This window comes from Trichechus manatus, unplaced genomic scaffold, assembly GCF_000243295.1.
Source record: "Trichechus manatus latirostris isolate Lorelei unplaced genomic scaffold, TriManLat1.0 scaffold00004, whole genome shotgun sequence".
Classification (NCBI taxonomy): Eukaryota; Metazoa; Chordata; class Mammalia; order Sirenia; family Trichechidae; genus Trichechus; species Trichechus manatus.
Window position 1 is genome coordinate 6,672,924 of NW_004443940.1, and position 22,953 is coordinate 6,695,876.

The following is a 22,953-nucleotide window of genomic DNA, read 5'->3' on the forward strand; positions in this document are numbered from 1 at the left end:
TTATTTCTAATTTTTACTATACCAACAAAATGAATTTGCCAAAGTCAGTGTCAAAGGACATAGACAAACCAACAAAGGAGCCATAGCTAGAGGCTAGAGTGCATGGAAGACATCTACAAATCAATAAAAAGACAAAGATAATACAAAAATAATAATAAAATAGGCAAGTAGCTTAATTCAGCACTTCACAAAAAGGCATGTCCACATATCAAATAAGATTCTCAACATTACATTACTGAACAGTGAAAATTAAAATACAATGAGATATTACTACATACCTACTGTAACTGCAAACATTAAAAAATACATTCCAAATTTTGATTAGGAAGTAGGGGAACAGGATTTCTCACACACCGCTGGTGGGAATATCAGTGGGATACCACTACTTTAGAAAAAAGTCTGGCATTTACTACAAAGTTGAACATATGGACACATCCTATGGCCTAGCAATTCTATTCCTATGTATATACCCATTACAAACATATAGCCCTAGGTACTGAAAGACATGTATAAGAACATTTATAGCAGCATTATCTGTGATGGTCCCTAAACTATAAACACTCTAAATGCCCCATCAGTAGTAGTCATGCAGCAGAATGCTATACAGTGGTGAAAATGAGCAAACTACAGCCATATGCAACAACATGGATAAAGTTCTGTTGTCCCCAGTTGTGAAAATGGCATGATGGGGATGTCTAACTGCCTCTAATTTCACAAGGGAGGACGAGAATCAAGATCAGTAACCCAAGGCTGATTCCTGTGAGGCAGAGGTCAGATATACCTCCACTCTGTAACCTTTTTATCAATTCTGACACCAGCCATCCCTCCCGCAGCACTCTACTTACCTGCTGGGTTCAGTGACCACCCAAAACTCACAGACAATACTCACAATTATGGGCTTTATTAGGGGAGTAACAGGTTACAATTCAGGATCAGGAACAACTCGGGATACAGTTTTTCGATCAGCTTCTTCTCAGCCGTGCACGCAGTCAGGCCTCTCTCTGGCCCTCGGCCTCTGCCCTGCTTGGGCAAATGTTACAAAGCTCTTTAGCTTTGCCAGTAAGTACCTGGAGGCACCTCACTCCACCAGTAAGCCTCAGCCCAAAGGCACTCAGCTCTCTCCATGGGACAGCACACCCACTTGTAGCCACCTCGCTCCATGGGCTGGGAAGCCCACTGTGCCTTCGCATACTGGTCTCCTGGTTCTGCTGCCACCATATCTCTGCCTCTGCTTCTTGCCATCTTGTGCCATCTCTGGTGTTATAGGTCTCTGTCTCCTGGGTCTAGGAGGTTCTCAGCACAGGGACCTCAGGTCCAGAGGATGCAGTCCACTCCTGGCTTGTCTTTCTTAGTGGTAGTGAGGTCCCCTCTCTGCTCTGGGATTGGCTCTCTTTTTAGCCTAGCAGGATGGCAGAACTCTCCAATCCTCATTAGGGTTCCATACACCTTATTTGCATGGTCCCACCCTCACAGGGGTTCCATGCACCTTATTTGAATTATTAGCAAGCTGTCCAATCCCCTTGGTAGGCCACAAAAACCTTATTTGCATGTTATTGTTGCATGTTGTCTTGGTGAGCCACAGCAACTTTCATAGTCAAAGGGATCTGTGCCTTTCTCACTGTTTGTAAAATGTTTTGTACTTTCCCTAAATTTAATCTTACGCACAGATGGTGATGAGATCGCTAAATTTTTAAATCACTTCATTGAGCTTGGTATCATTGGCCTCTTTCAGCACTTTGGATTCAACCTTATGGGCTGCTCATCATCAAAGTGACTTCACCTCTTTATTGCTCACTGGCTGACCATGAGTATTTCAGATGTTGTTGTTGTTTTTGTTAGGTGCTGTCAAGTCAGTTCCAACTAACAGCAACCCTGTATACAACAGAATGAAACACTGCTCGGTCCTGCACCATCCTCCCAATCATTATTCTTGAGCCCATTGTTGCAGCCACTGTGTCAGTCATCTCATTGAGGGTTTTCCTCTTTTTTCACTGACCGTCTACCAAGCATGATGTCCTTCTTCAGGGACTGGTCCCTCCTGATAATACGTCCAAAGTACGTGAGACGAAGACTCGCCATCCTTGCTTCTAATGAGCATTCTGGCTGTCCTTCTTCCAAGACAGATTTGTTTGTTCTTCTGGAAGTCCATAGTAGATGCAGTATTCTTCACCAACACCGTATTTGCATAGTCCCACACAATTATTCTATAGGAGTCACAAGACCATGGTGAGAAAGGCCATGTAAAAGCGATTCATCGCATTGCACCAGCTAATAGTTATTTTAAAACCTGATTTTGTGAGCATGTACAAATTGACACCACTGTTAAAATTACTTTTTTTTATTAAACATAGTTCCACCTATGACAGTTATTTTAAAACCTGATTTTGTGAGCATCTACAAACTTACAGCCCTGTTAAAAGTACTTTTTTTGGTTAAACGTATTTCCACCTATGACCACCACTTATGGTTTTCACATTTTCATATCTAGGGCTTGCTTAAATCCATTCTTTCAAGGATAAAGAAGGCAATAGAAGATGATGTATTTATTCCTCTGTATCCAAAGAGGTAAGAACTGTTAGTTTTTAAATTGGTTGAAATAGCTAATCATGTAATATAGATTTAAGAATATAATGAAAAGAAACCGTTTATGTGTTTTCAAAGCTTACATACACATAATATTAAGATGCAAGTTGAGATCTCAACAAGTATTTCTCAGGCACCTACTGTGTGCCAGGAATGGCATTTAGCACTTGGTGGACATACTTTTTTTATGGTATCCTGGGAACATGAGGAACCCTGGTGGCGCAGTGGTTAGGAACATGAAAGGTGGTATAGCAGAGTGGCTAGGAGCACAGATTTTGGAGACTGGATCCACCATTTGACCTTGGGCCTCTCTATGCATCAGTGTCCTCATCTGTAAAATGGGGATAAAATTAGTGCTTATCTTACAGGATGTTATGAGGATGAAGAACGGGTTCAGAACAGAACAGGCCTGGCACAGAAGAAGCACAGCATAAGGCCTAGAAGCTCACTGAGGGGCCAGAAACTGCATCAGTGAATTCTGTATTCACTTTAAATTAGGAGACAGGTATTTGATACAAGTTCATACAGTTGCTAAGAAAGCAACTGTTTATAATGTAATGGTTCATGAACTGTAGTTATCCAGTGGGTACTCCTCATAGGTTGGAAAAGCTTTATGGAGGGGGAAAAAAGGAACCTCTGAGCTTTCTGAGTGGAGTACCTAGGTGGTGCAAACAGTTAATGTGCTTGCTGCTTACCAAAGGATTGGTAGTTTGAGTCTGTCCAAAGGTGCATCAGAAGAAAGGCCTGGTGATCTGCTTCCAAAAAAATCAGCCATTGAAAACCCTATGGTGCACAGTCCTCCTCTGACACACATCAGGTCACTGTGAGTCGGGTCAATTCAATGACAACTGGTAATCTTTCTGAGTAGGGTATAGATACATTTAACATTTTAAACCATGAAGAGAAGTCTGCAAGTAAAAATTTTGGTAAGATTTGTTTATTTTGTCACTTTTTAGGTAAGGAATACATTCACATGGTTCAAATGTGTGTGTTTATTTTTTATTTATTTATATTTGGAATGAAAAGCCTTACTCCCTCCTACTCCTGCCCTCTGTCCACCCAGTTTCTGCGCTTCCCCCTTGTACACATACTTGCACATGCAATAATAATCACTGTTATTTTTTTAGAATTCATTCATGCAAATACAGGTAAATGCTGATAATTGCTATAATCTCATTTTTCCCTTGATTTCTATAGAAAAGGATATATACTGCAAATGGTTGAAACCAATGTTTTGTACCTTACTTTTTTCACTTAGTAAATCTTTGAGACCTTTTCATGTCATGTTTAAGTAGTTTTCTCATTGTTTTTTAAACTGCATAATATTTCATAATATAGATGTACTGTAACTGATGGTGGCACAGTGGTTAAATGCTCAGTTGCTAACCGAAAGGTCGGTGGTTCGAACTGACCTCCTGCTGTGTGGGAGAAAGATGTGGCAGTCTGCTTCCTTAAAGATTTAGCCTTGGAAACCCTATGACGCAGTTCTGCTCTGTGCTGTAGGGTTGCTATGAGTTAGAATCAACTCAATGGCAATGGGTATATATAGCAGTAACTGATGAGCATATTACTGGTTTCCATTACCAACAGTGATGTTGTGAATGACCTTTACACATATCATTCTGTATGTGTGCAAGTGTATCCACAGAGGGCATTCTCAGAAATGCATCCGTAGGGTCAAAGGGTACATGCGTTTGTAGTTTTGATAGATATCACCAAGTATCGCCAGCGCCTTCACTTATATTCTATTAAGGCTATTCGGTTGCTAAAAAAATTTCAGCTTTTTAATTCCTGGTTCTGGGAGATTAACAATTCTTGGCATTTTCTTTTTTCTCTTTATGTCAAATTAGTGCTGTAGAAAACAAAACATCACCACATTCAAAGTTCCAAGAAAGACAGTTCTGGTCAGGTCTAAAGGTAAGCAGAAAACTGCAACAACAAAAATCCAGATTTTTAAAAAATCCAGCTTATTACAGAGCAGAGGTCTGCAAGCATTTTCTCTAAGGGCCAGATAGGAACTGTTTTAGGCTTTGCAGGCCACATCATTTCGGTCACAGTTACCTTTGCCACTGTAGTGCAAAAGTAGCCACGAAGGAATGCACAGGGTTTTGTCCCAATAAAACTGTGTTTATGGACAGTGAGATTTGAATGTCACATGATTTTCACATGTGACAAAATATTTTTTTTCAACTACTTAAAATGTAAAACTCATTTTTTGCTCATGGGCCCTACCAAAACAGGCAGCAGGCATTTAACCCACAGGCCATAGTTGGCCAACCCCTGGTCTGAAAGATAAAGGATAAAATCATTAGCTAAGTCACTGGCAGTGGGGATGGTAAGAAGATGGATTCAAAAGCAGTTTAGGATAAAGCATTGAAAGGATTTGATGACTAATTAATTACATATGAGGAGTGTAGGATGCTAGCCAAGTTAGCTTATGATGGCATTCTTTGAGGACATTTTAGGGACTACAGGAAGAAGATTTGGAAGGAAAGGTGAGAACTGTTTTGGACACTGTGTTGAAGATGCCTGTGTAATATATAAGTGTAGAGGTCTAGGAGTCAATTGAATATATGAATCTGAATTCCAGGGAACAGACGTGAGCTAGAGATTTGAGAGTGAACCCAGTTAGCAGTGTTTGGGGCCATGGTCATGAATGACAGCCTCTGAGGAGAGTGGATGAAGCATGTGAAGAGGGCTAAGGAAAGAACCTTGGGAAACACTGACATGAGAGGTGGACAGAGAAAGTGGGATCTTCAGAGGAGCCTTAGAATGGTTACAAGAGAGTGGCTTGCTAAGAGGGAAGCTAAGAGAAGATTTTCAGAAATGAAGACAAGATTGCTAAATGTCACCAAAGATAATAAGAGAAAGACTGAAAACATTTATTAGGTTTGACAGAAGATCATAGATGACTTCAGTTAGCAAGAATATTTTCAGTGGGGTGAATTGATATTTGCCATGTGGTAAAGTCAGGGAGAAGACTTTCCAGGAAGTGGGAGCAGCACGAACAGTAATGTGAAATGTGAAGAAGAGTTGCAGGTTAGTAAAACTGCATCTAGCTCAGCACTTAGAGTAATATTATAGTACTGGAAAGAAAAACACCATAAAATATACAGAAAATTCTAGAGTTAGAGGAGGGAAAGGCAAGCAGTATTTATTAGAACTTATTATGAGTACTTTATCCAAGTTATATCCAAACTCACAAGTTATTATTAATTTCATAAAGAAATGAAGTTCTCAACATTGATTGATTTCTCAAGGTCACACATTGTAGCAGTGGCACTGGCTTTGATGGCAGCCCTTTATGAATCCTGGGGTCTTTTGATCTTGTACCCAGTAGCCCTGGGCTCTGGGAGAGGATGGATTGGGGGAGGAAAATTGTTGATCTGGAAAGGCTCCAGTAAAGTTATTTGAGATAGATAACTTTGGTTATTCTAGAAAATTAAAATAGGATGAGCAAATACATGAAGATTGGAAAGAATCAAGTATTTATTCAGGAATGTTTTTGTATCCATTCTAAAATTGACAGTTCCACCAGGGCTAGTTGTAGTAAGAATGTAAAAGTGTTTGATCAACTCTTAAGTTTCTTGGAGATTAATACACTTTCCCTTTGGGAAAAGGATGCATATTCATTTGATACTTTATTTTAGCTCTTCCGCAATACTCTTCTTTGGAATGGACTCCTCCCAGATGAGGCCTTGAAAGAGCTTGGATTGGGGAAGCTGCTGAATCGCTACCTTATTATAGCTCTTCTTAATGCCACACCTGGGCCAGATGTTGTTAAAAAGTGCAGTGAGGTAAGTTGTGTAGAAACTGATTCTAATTTTATCACTTTTTAAAAGTCAGTTATTGAAATCTATTTTAAAACAAAATAACTAAAATTGTGGTGCTGACACAGGAATATACAAAGCAGTTTAACAGACTAGAAAACCAGAAGCATTCCCTCTGTATTTAGGAATGAGTATACCAGTAACAGTTGCTATCGAGTCGACTCTGACTTATGGTAACCCCATGTGTATCAGAGTAGAACTATGCTCTATAGGGCTTCCAGTGGCTGAGCTTTTGGAAGCAGGTCATCAGGCCTTTCTTCTGAGACATCTCTGGGTGGTCTGAAACTTCCAACCATTTGGCCACTCATGGATTCCAAGACTTGGTTACTGGTTTGAAATATCACCAGTACGGAAAGGAAAAATTATTTAATAAGTGCTGTTAAATGTTTACAAAAATCTGTTAGATCCTTACCTCTCACTATATACCAACATAAATACCAAGTGAGATAAAAGAATGAAATGTAAAAAAGAAAACTTTAAAATACTGTATTAAGAAGAAGATAAATGACCATATCTGAGAGTGAGGGAGTTTTTTTCTAAACCTAAAGCAAAAGAAGACATAAAGAGAAAAAAATAATAGATTTAACAAAAATATAAAACTTCAGTGGATCAGAAACATAAATCAAAAGAGTGTAGAGATGCATTGATCATTGTTAAAACTGGAGAATGTGTTCATGGAGCTCACTGTACTATTCCTTCTACTGTTATATACATCTGAAATTTTCTATAACGAAGAATTTAAAAGAGAGTTGAGAAACTGAAAAATAAAAATTAGAATTCACAGGATTGTAATCCAAACAATATAAAATGCCCTTTACAAATCAGTAAACAGTTCATGTCCTCCCAAATAAAAATGGCCGAAAGACATGCAACAGGCAGTTCACCAAAAAAAAGAAATGTGTAGGGGACACAGTTACGGATATGTCTTAGACAGCTGAACACCTCACAAGGTTGGTTTGCTGGATTTGAAGGCTTAGGACCATAGTCTTATGGGACAACTCACTTAATTGGCATAATATAGTTCATAAAATGTATATTCTACATCCCAATGTGCTGAGTACCATATTTTTACATAAATAATGCATGTGTTACACTTTTTTTGCCAACCTTGCCATCCCCCCACCCTGCAAGGTATTCTTGCAAGCGCGCTATGCTACTTTTTTTTTTTAGAGCAACATGTAAAAAAAATAGCATAGTGTGCTTGCAAAAATACCTTGCAGAGGGAGGGTGTGATTGGCAAAAAGAACATACAACACGTGTTATTTTTGTAAAAATATGGTAGTGTCTAGGCTCTTAAAAGCTTGCAAGCACCCATCTAAGTAAGATACAACTATTGGTCTCTACTCATCTGGAACAAAAGAGAAGGAAACCAAAGACTCAGGGAAGAAAGTAGTTTATAGGACTATAGTCTACAAAAACCACCACATCATCTACCCTGAGACTAGAAGAACTAGACAGTGACCAGCTATCACTACCAACCATTCTGATCAGGGCCACAGTAGATGGACCCTGATAGAATGGGAGAAGAACATGGAACAAAACTCGAATTCTTGAAAAGTCTAGACTTACTGGACCAGTTGAGACTAGAGAACTCCCTGAGACTATTGCTCTGAGATATTCTTTAAACCTTAAACCAGAATTGTCCCTTGAGGTCGCCCTTTAGCTTAATAATAGATTGGCTGGTAAAGAATATCACCTGTGAGTAATAAGCTTTTTTAAAAATCATCTGTGGGAGACCAAATGGCCAAAAATTACTCAAAAGCAAAAATGAGAAGGTAAGAGGGCAAGGAAACTAGAGTTCTGGAAATGGTACAACCAGAACAGAATAAATGAGAATGATGACACATTGTGAAAAAGGTAACCAATATCACTGAATAATTTGTGTAGAAATTGTTAATGGGAACATAATTTGCTATGTACATTTTTCACCTAAACACAATAAAATAGTATTTTAAAAAAAGGATAAGTAAAAATAAACATGTAAAAAAGATTAACAGTACTAATAATAGAAATACAAATTATAGTAAGAGTGTTTACCTGTTGGCAAAGTTTTTTTGTTATTAATAAAGTTATAATTCCCAGTGTTGTCAAAAATACAAGGAAACAGCCCCACGTCATTCCAGGAGCACCATTCACCTAGAATGTGCAGTGCTGCAGTTCTGGGAAGCTGCTTCCTGCAGTAATAGAAGGAAGAATACAACTTCTCTGGAGAATATCCTAGCATGATGTATACCTGCCTTTTGACTTAGTAATTTTATTTCTAGGAATTTATCCTAAGTTAAAACTCAGAGATGCTTATATAGATTTAAGTACAAAGAATCCTGTCATAGCATTATTTATAATAAAAGATAGCTGGAAACCACCCAAATGTCCAGAAAACATTATGGTCTATTCATAAAAGTCATGTGAAGAATTTTTAAGAATATAGGAAAATACTTTATAATATAAAATTTGAAAAAAACAACATACGAACTTTATATATTAACTTCTGTCAAGAATGATTGCTCTGGCTATAGTTTTTATATCATGAAGTTTTAAACATTATATACCAAAAATTATTTACGTCATCCATGTTGTGTGTTTAAGGTTCAGTTTAGTCCCCTTTGACTATGAGGGTGGTCATGAAGTATATTTACACATCACTGTCTCCACAGCTATGGCTAGAAGACCAGGACAAGAAAATGTGGTTTTAAGTCCTGGGGTCGTTTATGGAAAAGATAGATGGTTACTTGAGAATTTTATTGAGACTTGTGATACAAAACAAGGGGAAAGCAAGTGCAAGGCCAGTAAGGGCTGGTTTTAAAATTTTTTTAAAAGAGATACAGTTTGCATCACAAAACTTGTAGGACCTTCTGCCTTAGGCAGTCACTGTGTGTTTTATCTGGATAATTAAAAAAGGTGATTCAAGAATAGGATAAATCTTTTTTCCTCGACCATGTTTTAAATGCTGATAATCAGATTTATTTTAGAAAGAATACATTCCAAACCTTTATTTTTGATGTATTTTATAAGTTAAATAAAGGTTTTATGTATTTGATGTATTTTTACTTTTTTCCCAACTTTGTATTTTCTATTTTGATTTTATCAAAAGCAGCATAACCTGTGTGATTGTCCAAGATTTCTGTGAATGGTATGATCTCAAATTTTTCTTTCCTTCACATCTCTTACCCTTCTTTTTTCCTTCCTTCCATTATGAGGAAGGTTTTCTTTCTTTTTCCTTAATATTTTTATGTTTTTACCAAAAATTTCCACAAAATCATGTAGTACCTTTAGGATGATGATGATAAGATAAACATTTTTTTCAAAAAGAAGAACTGCCCATATATTGACTTATGCTGTCATGGGCATTTAAAGCACTGTATTGAATTGGTAGATGAAAGTTTTTATTTTTATTTTTTTTTATGCTGTGTATCTTAAAATCACCTACTTGACTCCTTAAACTTATTTATGTAGAGAATATACTAGAAAACCAATTTCTTACTGTGAAATAATACTGAATGTACATATTTTATACTAGTTGTATTTAACTAAAAATGTTTTATGTCTAGGAAATTTCTGGGGTTTCAGTTGTAAATGTTTCGACAGATTTAATGGCTCAGGAATCTAAGAATATAGAAAGAAATATAACTGGAGAGTCTTCATAAAGTCTGTTTTAAGCTCTTAGCCTTAAAGTATGATTTTTTTTTAAAAAGTATGTAAGCCTTCATAAACCAAGTAGAGAAAATTCTGAAAATTTATGTAACCATAAACTATAAAACAGGGAGAATAATCTTTAACTTGCATAATCAGTTGAGTGTTAAATGAGATTATGTTGGTAAGTCCTTAGATGATAACTCATTATTGTAAACCAACCATGTGTTTTTATTAACAGATAACAGCATGTCTCCCAGAAAAATGGTTTAAAAATCCTGCCATAAGGACATCTATTCCCCAGCTAGAAAACTTCATCCAGTTTTTATTGCAGTTTGCACTTAAGTTATCTGGAAGTGAATTCAGGTAATACATATTTTGTTTTCATCTTCATAAGCATAATTCAAGTACTCTATTATGTTCTCAGCCATTTTAAGAAATATTTGTACTTTTTCTATACTTCTATAAATCTGTTTGTGATTCTGTAGTACTGTAGAATTAGTACATATTTTCATGTGTAACCCTTGCAGTTGCTCACTATTCTCACACCTCATGCATATTAGTCTATATTTTTAAATGTAAATCTTTTCCAAAATATGCATTTCCAGAAAACTTATACTACACATACACAGGAATTTAGAATTAAATTATTAAATCAAAAATCACTTACTAAGCTTTTTTTAATGTATTTTTCATTTTCATGGCCATTTTTTAAAATTTCAGCATTTGTTAAGTACAAGTATATAGCCTGGTGTTCTACCCAACAGTAGCTAGATTTCTGGTCTGGGTGGCTCATTAAAAATGCCAGATACTGATACAGCCAAACATGGCAGCTTAGTCACACACACCATGCCGTCCCCCAATATCAAGGAACTGAGAAACCAAGTGAAACAGAGATGACAATCCGGGAACCCAGAACAGCAAACAGAAGGATGAAAAATCAGATCCAACACTGGAAGGAAGAAGAAACTAAATGAAAACAGCGAATGAGGAGACATATGGACCATAGGAGCCCTGCCAGCTGGCCGGACACAGCATGGCCATCTTGACACAAAGCAAGCAGCATTCCTGTGTGAGGAGCACAGGAAGGCAACTTCATGAAATCCCCAGCAGAAGATGGAGATACTGAGTAGACAAACCCAGAGGGAAGCAAGGTGAGCAGAACATAAACTAGATCTAAGGAGGCAGTGCAAGAAGGCAAGCAACAGCCCTAGGGATCCAGGCAACCATAGAGCAGGGAGGGAGCCAGAAAATAGGGATAGAACTACTTACAAACGGGAGTCCCTGATCATTTGTGCGAGTGGCACTCGTGGAGAGGAGGATCCTGGGACTGGTGGCTAGAGATTTCTTACCTTACTGGACTCTGGACAGCCCCCTTCCTCGCATTTGATTGGGGCTGGATCCTAACTGCCAGCTGCACGATTCAGGGAGTGCTCTGGCGCCCATGCAAGAGACTGGAGGAACATGCTCCCCCATCTGCCTTCTTCCTGGTGACCAACAATGTACCCTCCCTTGCTCCCCCACCCAGTGATCTATGGCATACACTCCTGTGCAGCTGCACTGGTGACTGGAGGCTGATGCCCACACGTCACACACACCCAGCAGTCAGCAGTGTACACTCCCACCCCCAGACCAGCAACCAGAGCCAAGAGACCCCTCTTTCCCCGCCCTGCCCACCCAGCAACCGGCAGTGCAAGCTCCAGTGCCACCTAGCCAGTGATCTGTGCACCCTCGCCCCAACCACCCAGCAACTGGCAGTGTACACACACATAACCTAACCCAAAGACTGGCAAGAAATGCTCTCCGCACTCACGCCTGTTGACCGGCCAGACAGACATATATCTCTTCATCAGCAACACCAATCACATTCTGACAGGCACCATCTGCACCTCTGCCATACAATGAGCAGGTGATCCTGGTGCCCTCATCCAGTGTCCATCTAGCTATAACATCACACATCGCACACCCAAACAGTTCCTGCAGGCTGTCTGCACTTGCGCTGAAACCCCATGATACCCTATCACCTACTGAGAAGCCAGTTCTTGCATGCATAGCAGGCCTACCCTGTACATTTGGGTAGCATTCCCTCACGGTGGATACAGAGACATCTTGTGCTCATCTCCAGAGAACGCACTAACTGCTAGCATGAACCTGGAAGGACCCTGTGTTCCCACAAGGGCTGTGGAGGGACCATGACCACCCAACACTTGTCACCCAATATGCAGGAAAAAATCTGCTTTCCCACCTCCACTCAGTCTTAAGAGAAGACATACGAGCCTAACCACAGAGGACTCATACATGGGTGTGACTCTATACTCACTAGTGAGAGGAAATCACGCCCAGCCAACAGACACCACCAAAGTTACACCTTAATGCCTAAGAGACGGCAGATGCTAACAAATCATGTGAAGAAATAGGATAAGATGGCTCAAACAAGTGAGCAAAATGAAGGGGCAGAAAACCTTCCTGAGGAAGAAATGGTAATAAAACTACCTGATAAAGAATTTAAAATACTTATATATACAGGATCCTCAAAGAAATCAAGAAAAACACAGACAAAACCTGAGAAGAATTCAGGAAAACAATGCAAGAACAAAATGACAAAAGAAATAGAAAATTAGAAACCATACAAAAACAACTAGAAATCCAGATTAACAATAAAATATCAGAAATAGATAACTCAATGGAAGGACATAGAAGTAGAATTAAATCAATGGAAGAAAGAATTGACTAAATAGAGGACAAATCCCTTGATACTAATTTGAGGAACAGTCAGAAAAAAAGAATGAAGAAAAATGAAGGAAGCCTAAATGTAGGACACCATTAAGAGGACTAATTTACGCATGATAGGAATTCCAGAAGAGACGGAGAAAAAAAGAGTACAGGCAGAATTTTTGAAGATTAGCAGAAAACTTCCTTAATACCATGAAAGACGAGAAGGTTTCCATCCAAGAAAATCAGCAAACCCCTTACAGGATAGACCTCAAAAGAAAGTCGCCAAGACATCATAATCAAACTTCCCAAAACCAAAGACACAGAATTCTGAGAGCAGCTCATGAAAAATGAAATATCCCTTACAAAGATCCACCAGTAAGACTAAGCACAGATTTCTTGGCAGAAACCCTGCAGACAAGAAGGCAATGGGATGACATATATAAAACCCTGAAAGAAAATAATTGCCAACTCTCTTAGTCATCTAGTGCTGCTATAACAGAAATACCACAAGTGGATGGCTTTAACAAACAGAAGTTTATTCTCTCACAGTCCAGGAAGCTAGAAGTCCAAATTTAAGGCGTCAGCTTCAAGGGAAGACCTTCTCTCTCTGTCGGCTCTGGAGGAAGGGCCTTGTCATCAATCTTCTCCTGGACTAGGAGCTTCTCAGTGCAGAGACCCCTGGTCCAAAGGACACGCTCTTCTCCTTGCACTACTTTCTTGGTAGCATGAGGTCCCCATGTCTCTCTGCTCACTTCTCTCTCTTATATCTCAAAAGAGATTGACTTAAAACTCAATTTAATCTTATAGATTGACTTTACATAACTGCTGCTAATCCCCTCATCAACATCATAGAGATAGGATTTACAACACATAAGGAAATCACATCAGATGACAAAATGGTGGACAGTCATACAGTACTGGGAATCATAACCTAGCCAAGTTGACAGATATTTTTGGGGACACAGTTCAATCATGACACCAACCAAGAATCATATATCTAGCAAAATTTTCTTTTACATATGATGGTGGAACTAGCACATTCCTGGATAAACAGAAACCAAGGGAATATTTAAAGACCAGACCAACCTTACAAGAAATATTAAAAAGAGTCCTTCGGACAGAGAACCAATGACATCAGACAACAACCTGAGATTAAGAGACACAACAGCATCACCCACATACCAACCCAGATAAAGAATTCTCAAAAGTAAAATAAGGTTGCAGAGCTGAAAATGGAACCAGAGATGTCACTCTGTAAACAACAACTTCAAAACAAAAAGGAGAAATAAACAGTGTACTTACAGAACTTCCATATGGAGAGGAAGTTAAGGCGACAGCAAGATATAACAGACTGTTTTAAACTTAGGAAGGTATCTGTAAAATTAACAACAACAAAAGATACAAAAAGAAAATTCATAAACAGAAAAAACTCATCACAGAACATTAAGCAGAAGAAGCCGTTAACACCACAAAAAAGCATAACAAAATGGTAGCAGTAAGTTGATAACCTATCAATACTCACACTGAATGTAAATGGTTTAAATGCACCAATCAAGAGACAGAGAGTGGCAAGTGAAAAAAAAAATGAACCATCGATGTGTTGCCTCTGAGAGACACACCTTAGACATAAAGACATAAGTAGGTTAAAAATCAAAGGATGGAGAGTGGCAGAGCAAGATGGCGAAGTGAGTGTATGTTCTCATTTACTCCCCAGGCAACTGACTCACGAAGAATGAATAGAAACAAGCACAGACTGAGATCTCAGAATTCTGGAGAGCACCTTAGCTGTTGGAGAGTCAGGCTGAGTCCAGAAGCAGGGGAGAGGAGGAACAAGATCAGCACAGAAGCTGGGAGATCAGGAGTGCTTGCTTGTCACAGCCATTTTGGGATTGGGTTGGGTAATACCCCAAACAGGGAACACAGAAAAGGAGCTAATCTGAGGAAGCGCTAGCCCAGTTTTTTTTAAGACAGTGCAAATTGGCCATGGAAGTATGCAGGCTACACCATTGGGAGGGAGTGAAAGGAGACCGTGGTGCTGTGTGAGTGCTGTTGAGTCTCACTGAGGCCCGAGGCAGACAGGAACTAAAACTGAAAGGAACTGCAATGGCAGCAGGGCGAGGGGAATGCCTCAGACCAACAGGATGACAGAGGGAACAGCCCACACCTGGACACCATAGGCAAGGCTGTGCAAGGGTGCCCATGGAGGAAAGATGCAGAGAGCGCCCCACCTTCACCATAGCAAAGTCAAGCCCCACCACTTATGTCAGCATCTGCGACTAGCTAATCCTCCCTTTCCACACATGTGTATTGCATTCTAGAATTCAAATGTCCAGGACTGAATCAGCACTGAAAAACAACTAAGGATAAGAGTGCCACCTAGTGGTTCTCAGGAGAAGATACCAAGCCCACTGCAGCTCAGTCAGTCTGACTCATAGTGAATTTGTGGAGCTGAGAGAAGCTGCCATGTGGGGTTTCCAGGCTGTGAATCTTTGCAAAGGCAGTATGCCACATCTGTCTCCCATGGAGCAGCTGGTGGATGCAGGCTCCAGCCTTTTAGTTGACAGCCGGGCGCTTGGCAGCTACACGACTAGAGCCCCAATAAGAAAATTTTCCCACAATAGAGTACAGAATTTAAAGAAAAAAAAAAATTGGCCCAAGTTCAACAAAAGGTAGTAAAACACATAAAATCCCAAGAGAAGAAGGAACAATCAAAAGCAAAACATGAAAGAAAATCTCCTCTGTGGAGGCCAGAATAATGCAGAGGTGATAATTTTCAGACTGTGGTGCTAAATATGTTTAAAGAAACCAAAAAGCACACAGGAAACTAACTAGCAGAGATCAAGAAACAAATGGAGGAACAAAATGAGAGACTTAACAAGGAAATTGAAAACATCAAAAAAAAAAAAAAAACTGGTGGAACTGAAGAATAGAACATCTGAATTCGAAAAAGCAAGAGAAACAACAACAGACTTGAACCAGACAGAAGATAGAATAAGTGAACTAGAACACAAAATAACTGACCTTATCAAGTCTCAAGAGAAAAGAACAAAGAAAAGCAAACAAACCCAAAAGGGAATGTGGGATTCAGTTAAGAAATCTAACAGAATTATTGGAATCCCAGAACACCATAACAACAATAAAAGCACAGAAACAATCTTCCAAAAGATAATCAGAATTTCCCAGACCGGAACAGAAAACCAAGCCTGCAAATACAGGAAGCTATACAAACCCCAACCAGAAGAGACACAAAAAGATCAACTCTTTGCCATATCCTAATAAAATTCTTGAAAACCAAAGACAAGGAGAGAATTCTGAAAGTAGCAAGAGAAGAACTCAATATAACATACCAAGGGGTCTTTCATAAGAATCAGTGCAGATTTCTCCTCAGAAGCTCTGGAGGCCAGAAGACAATGGAGTAACATAAATAAAATACTGAACCAAAACAACTGCCAACCAAGAATTCTTTACCCAGCAAAGTTGTCATTGAAAAACCAGATAAACCAAGACTTTCCCAAACAAACAGAAGCTCTGGGAATATGCTACTGTCAGACCAGCTTTGCAAGTGTTACTCTAGGGAATATGCCAAAAAGAAAGGTAAGGGCATTAAGAATAAGCACAAAGTAAACTTACCAAATATAGGTTGTGTATTGATGTTAGTAGAGATTAGAACCCTTATCCATTGCTGATGGGACTAAATAAAACGGTATAATCCCTATGGAAAATGGTATGGCACTTTCTCAAAAAACTAGAAGTAGAACTATCTTATGATCCAGCTATCCCACTACTACGTATATACCCTAGAGACCTAAAAATAATGACACGAACAGACATGCACACCTGTGTTGATTGCTGCTGTATTCACAATAGCAAATAAATGGAAACAGCCAAAGTGCCCATCAACGGATGAATGGATAAGCAGTCTGCGGTACATACGATAGAATACTACGCAACCATAAAGAAGAGTGATGAGTCCACGAAACATAACATGGATGGACCTGGAGAGCATAATCCTAAGTGAAATAAATCAAGCATATAAGGACAAATATTGTATGATCTCTTTTTTAGAAGAAGACAAGAATAGATAGACTAATGTTCATTGGTGGTTACCAAGGAGAGGAGAGGGGATGGCTCAAGTATGCTATATACTCTACTATAGAGACTAGTTATTTTTGCTGATGGGAAAAGTGGCTCCAAATGCGGATGTAGTGAGCAGAGCACAACCAAAGTAAAAAGTTTTTGAACACATATGGATGAGACATATTGGTATATGGGTAGGTACAGGTGTGTACATAGGTGAGAACAGACAGAAGTATCTGTAGGTATGTTGAAATACAGTTTTGTGGGTGCAGGCACATATATTCATTGAAGACACAAATACAGATACTCCTCAGACATAACCAAATACTTTCCAACACTGGTTTTCTGGATTTGAAGGCTTAGGACCATAGTCTCATGGAACAGCTGAGTCGATTGGCATAACATAGTTCACAAAAATCATGATCTGCATCCTAGTGAAGTGAGTAGCATCTGGGGTCTTAAAAGCTTGTGAGCAGCCATCTAAGACACAACTACAGACAGATCTCTACTTGCAAGGAGAAAAACATTGAAAAGGTAACCAAAAGAGAAGAAACAAGTCTACACGAGCCAAGACCTCATCTACCCTGAGACCAGAAGAACTAGATGTGTCTGGCTACCACCACTAACCGTTCTGATGGGGGTCACGATAGTTGGTCCCAGATAGAATGGGAGAAAAATATGGAGCAGAACTCAACTTCTTATTAAAAAAAGAAGCCAGACAAACTAGAGCAGTAGAGAACAGAGGATTCCCTGACACTATTGCCCTGAGACACTCTTTAAACCTAGAATTGAGCCTATCCCCTGAGATCGTCTTTTAGTGAAATAGCAGAGTGGCACACAAAATAAAGGATATTACCCGTAAGATCGGTGCCCTACTTAAAAATCATTAGTGTGAGACCAAAATATCAACAATTACTCAAAAGCAAAGATGAGAAGATAAGGGAGCAGGGAAAATACAGTACTGGAAAGGGAACAAACTGAACACAAAGAGAATGTTGACACATTGTGATAAATGTAACTAATGTCACTGAATAGTTCATGTGGAAATTGTCAAATGGGAACCTAACCTGCTGTGTAAACTTTCACCAAAACTCAATAAAACGTTATTAAAAAAAATAAAAGGATAGAAAAATATATATATGAAGCAGACAGTAACCAAAAGAAATCAGGAGTGGCAATAATAATCTCTAATAAAATAGACTAAGTGAAAATCCATTATAGGAGACGAAGAACGGCATTATATAATGATTGAAGTGTCAGTCCACCAAGAGGACATAACCGTAATAAATATTTACATACCCAATGATAGAGCTCCAAAATACACAAAACAAACTCTTAACAGAACCAAGAAGTAGTTCTACAATAATAGTATGTGAGTTTAACACACCTCTTTCAATGATGGACAGAAAAACTAGAAAGAAACTCAACAAAGTTACAGAAGGTCTAAATAACATAACCAACTTGACCTCATAATATACAGAACACACCACCCAACAGCAGCACAGTACACATTTTTCTCCAACGCACATGGATCATTCTCCAGAATAGACAATATTTTAGGCCACAAAGCAAGCCTTAATAAATTGAAAAACATTGAAATAATACAAGGCATTCTTCTCTGATCATAATGCTGTAAAACTAGAAATCAATAACAGAAAGAACAAGGAAAAAAATTAAATACATGAAACTGAATAGCCCCTGACTTAAAAATGCTAGATGTTTAGGGACTTAAATATAGTGGTGTTCTCCCAGGGGGAAAATAAACACAGAATTGTAGCATTTGCCAATGTCTGTGGTGTAAATACTCCCATGATGGTTCCCACTATAATGGTCTATACAAGCTTGTTCGAGAACACCACTGCTTAAATTTCTGTGCTTTTCTACTTTTTACAGTCGTTCACGTTGAAATTTGCCAGAATATATCCATTAATAGTTTGTTTTTAATTTCATAATTATGTGGAAAAGGCAGCATCTCTCTATTTTATGCTATTTTTAGCTGTTGGCTTAAGGTAAAGCTTTTGTTTCAGATTAGCTATTGATGATTAGGTTCTGAGTTGACCACTGTGCCTTCACACTTACATTTGTTTTGTTTTTTTAGGGATGAAGTAAAAGAAATAATTCTTATTCTGGTGAAAATAAAAGCTTTGAATCAAGCAGAATCCTTCATAGAAGAATACCACCTAGACCATCTTAGATCACTAATTAAAGAAGTTTGAGTAAATTATTGTAGAAAAATACTAAAAGTGAAATTTTAATGTAGTCACACTCAGTTTCTGGCTTGAAAAGCAGCTTGTCCCTCTTTTTTATTCCCTGTTATAGAGTGGAGGACTGGCCAAAAAAAAGCCAAACTCCATCCCTCCATTCCCTACCTCCACATTCTGCCTGCTGGTATCCGGAAAGTCCAAGTCTGAGGCTGAGGTGTTTGAAAGAATTAAATGCACAGAAGCAACAGGTTTCCCTGTTTAAAAAAGGAATTTAAGAAACCTTGCTTATAGCTGTTTTGGCTTAGGTGAGCATGTTAATAATAATCTAGCGCTTGAACCATAAAACCTTCTTTTAGTTCTTTTCATTTTAACCTCTATTTACAAAAAAAAACTTGAAATGGACATCTTAATTGGAATGAATTAGTTGCTAAGCGTATTAATTAAGGCATTTTACAGCTTTTGATAACTAATGATTGTCAAATTGCCCTTCAGAAATTTGTACCAATTTACTTTGCCAACCCAAGTGTGAGAGAGTGCCAGTGAACTCCCACCAGCAATGGTATTGTCTTTTTTTTAATAGCAAATTTTATTGGTGAAAGAAATATGTTGTCATTGGTGGTAGGCTTAGAAAGGAAACAGGTATTTTAGATACTTAGAATGTGGGATTCATTTTCTGATAAAATATATAACTGAGGAAGTCTGAGGCAAAGAAATTAAGAAAACTTTTCAAGGCACAAGAATACTAGTAATTTTTTAATTTATTTGTTAAATAATTCAAGGGTAACTCTAAATATATATTTTGCAAATTTTTGCCCCTTCCAAAGATATAGGGTGGAAATTATGTTGTAGGATTTGAGCATCCGGCATCTGACATTATTACCTTTACTTTGGAAGCCACATATAATGTAATAGTTTGGTGTGTTATTTTTATTAAATGAAGACTCCTGAGTCACTAGTGTGAAGGATTTTTTTTAAAATTTATTTTAATTACGTAAATTATACAGGAATAGAATCTCCTCTAGAAAACTGAAACCATTGCTGAAAAGCATTCCCTCACAGCTGCCGTCCTCAGGTCCTGACTGTTTTCATTTTAGTGTTTTATTTTCATAACCTTTTTTCTGTTTCCAGAAATATGTGTATGTATGTGTGCATGTGTGTACATACAGCCTTATGTTTTTTACATAAATGGCAGATATTTTATTGCATATGAAATTTGTTATTTTTTTACCATTAAAGTGGACATTTGGAAATTTCCCTCTGACTTTTGCATTTTTAATTAAAGATACGTTGGATGCATTCCCTTGCATTTTTAAGTAGAGTGGAGAGACTTCTTTTGCTTTCTTAGACTGGAAAATATAACTGCTTTCAAAACTACAAAGCAATTTAAACTACTCTGTTTTTAATTAACTTTCATTATACTTGGAGTTTGAACTTCAAGGTTTTTATCTGTCATGTGCTATAGTTGAAGATGTTTAAAAACATTTTTGAAACTTGCCTAATCCTTAGTGCAGAATTTTTTTGTTTTTAGTGCAGAATTTTTTTGTTTTTATTGTTGTTACTATGAAATGACTGAAATAAAGAAAAGGAACACAGCTAGCAAGAATAAAACTTAGGACTTGCAACCCATGTCACATCCCAGTTCTTTCCCTAGATAGTTTCAGATTTTTGTTCACATAAATAATGAGAAGTTTTTATAGAATCAGACAAGATAACTGTGTTCTTGTGGGGGTTTTTTGTTGTTTATTTTTTTTCTATAATGCCTGTTTAAAAAACCCGTTGCTGTGGAGTCAATTCCAACTCATAGTGACCCTATAGGACAGAGTAGAACTGCCCCTAGAGTTTCCAAGGAGCAGCTGATGTATTTGAACTGCAGACCTTTTGGTTAGCTGCCGTCGCTTCCCATAGCTCTTAACCACTGCACTACTAATGGCTGTTAGTAACCTCAAAATGGCCATGAGAAAGCACCTCATAATGGAGTTGTGGATGCATTTTTTTAAGCCCTTAACAAAATGACACTTACCTGTATGAAGCCCTAAGAAATACTATATATGATACAAAACTTGAAAAATATATTACAAGAAAATGACAGACTAATATCCCTCATGAACACAGAAATAAAAGTTTTTAACAAAATATCAGCAAATTGAATCTAACAACATATAAAAAGATAATACATGATGACCAAATAGAGTTCATTCCAGGAAGGCAAGTTTGGTTTAACATTGGAAGTCAATCAGTATAATTCACCACATGAGAATAAAGGAGAAAAACCATATGATTATCTCAATAGATGCATAAAAAGCATTTGACAAAATTCAGCTCCCCCTCATAATAAAACACTCAGCAAACTAGGGATGTAAGTACCTCATGTGCTAAAGGGCATCTGTCAAAGACATCTATACCTAACAATGGTGAAACATTAAATCCTTTTCCCTAATGATTGGGAAAAAGCAAGGACATCTGCTCAAATCATTTCTATTCAGCATTGTTTTGGAGGTCCTACCCATGCAATAAGTCAAACAAAAAAAGGCATAAAGACTTAAATACAAGAGTAAGAGTCATTCACAAATGACATGATTGTCTACATAGAAAACCTCATGAAATCCTCCCCCCACAAAAAAAAAAAAAAAATCTACCAGAACTCATCAGTAAAGATCATAGGGTACAAAAATCAAAGCCAGGGGCATGCTAGTGATCTGATTGGAAACTTGAATTTTTAAGAACAATTATATCTTCAGTAGCATCAAAAAACATCAAATCCCTAGGATCAAATTTAGAATGATGTGCAAGACCTCAGCGCTGAAAACTACAAAACTTTACCGAGAAAATTATACTTTACTGAAAAACGGTGTATTCATGAATTGGAAAACTCAGTTTGGGCTAAGATGTCTATTCTCCCTAAATTGATTTACAGATTGAGTGCAATTCCTCTAAAACTTCCATCAAGCTTTTTTGAATGGGAAAAAAAAAAAAAAGCTGATGATTTTTTAGAAATTCATATGGAAATACAAATGTCCTAGGACAGCCAAGGCTGTTCTGTTGGGGAGTCCCAAGGTGGTGCAAACAGTTAACATGCTCAGCTGCCAGCTGAAAGGTTGAGGGTTTGAGTCCACCCAGAGGTGCCCTGGAAGAAAGGCCTGGTGATGTACTTTTGAAAAATCAGCCATTGAAAACCCTACGGAGCAGTTCTACTCTGACACAGCAGAATCCATCAAAAGCAACTAGTTCTATTAATGTGTATAATAACATGAATAAATCTCAAAAATATGATTAAATGAAACAAGTTAAATACAAAAGAATACACACTATTATTCCATTAATATTAAATATAAGGAGAGACATAACTAAGGTGATGGGGGAATGGAAAGGGACACAAGCTTTCCGAGGCAATGGAAATGCTCTAGATCTTGTTTGAGTGATAGATTCATGGATGTTAAAAACTCATCTAAGCACTGCCTCTAGCTCACCGAGCTCTAGCCAAAGAAGGGGTAAGTGAGGAGGTCTCTATTCCATGGCTCATACAAAGCGACTGCCTGCAAGTCAACCATGGTAAAGCACCCAGGAAGCAACTGGCTACAAAAGCCGCTCACAAGTGTGCCCTCTACTGGAGAAATGAAAAAACCTCATTGTTACAAGCCTGGTGCTGGGGCACTCTGTGGGATTAAATGTTATCTTTCTGATTCCCAAACTTCCTCTCCAGCGTCTGGTGTGAGAAACTGCTCAAGACTTCAAAACAGATCTGCGCTTCCAGAGCGCAGCTATTGGTGCTTTGCAGGAGGCAAGTGAGGTTGGCCTTTTTGAAGACACCAACATGTGTGCCATCCATGCCAAACGTGTAACAGTTATACCAAAAGACATCCAGCTAGCATGCTGCATACATGGAGAACATGCTTAAGAATCCACTATGATGGGAA

At 38.2% G+C, this 22,953-nt stretch overlaps 1 protein-coding gene across 2 annotated transcripts in view; it reads left to right on the plus strand.

Annotated features, from left to right (window-relative positions):
- Window positions 1–20,800, plus strand: part of GCFC2 (GC-rich sequence DNA-binding factor 2) — a 59,384-nt gene extending 38,584 nt beyond the window's left edge. Inside the window, exons 13-17 of one of the 2 annotated variants that reach the window (XM_023732414.1) lie at window positions 2,489–2,565; window positions 4,434–4,500; window positions 6,234–6,380; window positions 10,285–10,409; window positions 18,934–20,800. In XM_023732414.1, coding sequence (XP_023588182.1) covers window positions 2,489–2,565; window positions 4,434–4,500; window positions 6,234–6,380; window positions 10,285–10,409; window positions 18,934–19,051 — 534 coding nt within the window. In that variant the 3' untranslated portion in view covers window positions 19,052–20,800. Of the gene's footprint in view, window positions 1–2,488; window positions 2,566–4,433; window positions 4,501–6,233; window positions 6,381–10,284; window positions 10,410–18,933 lie in introns of those variants that run through there. The other variant, XM_023732416.1, reaches the window with a different exon arrangement.
- The last annotated feature ends 2,153 nt before the right edge of the window (window positions 20,801–22,953 follow it).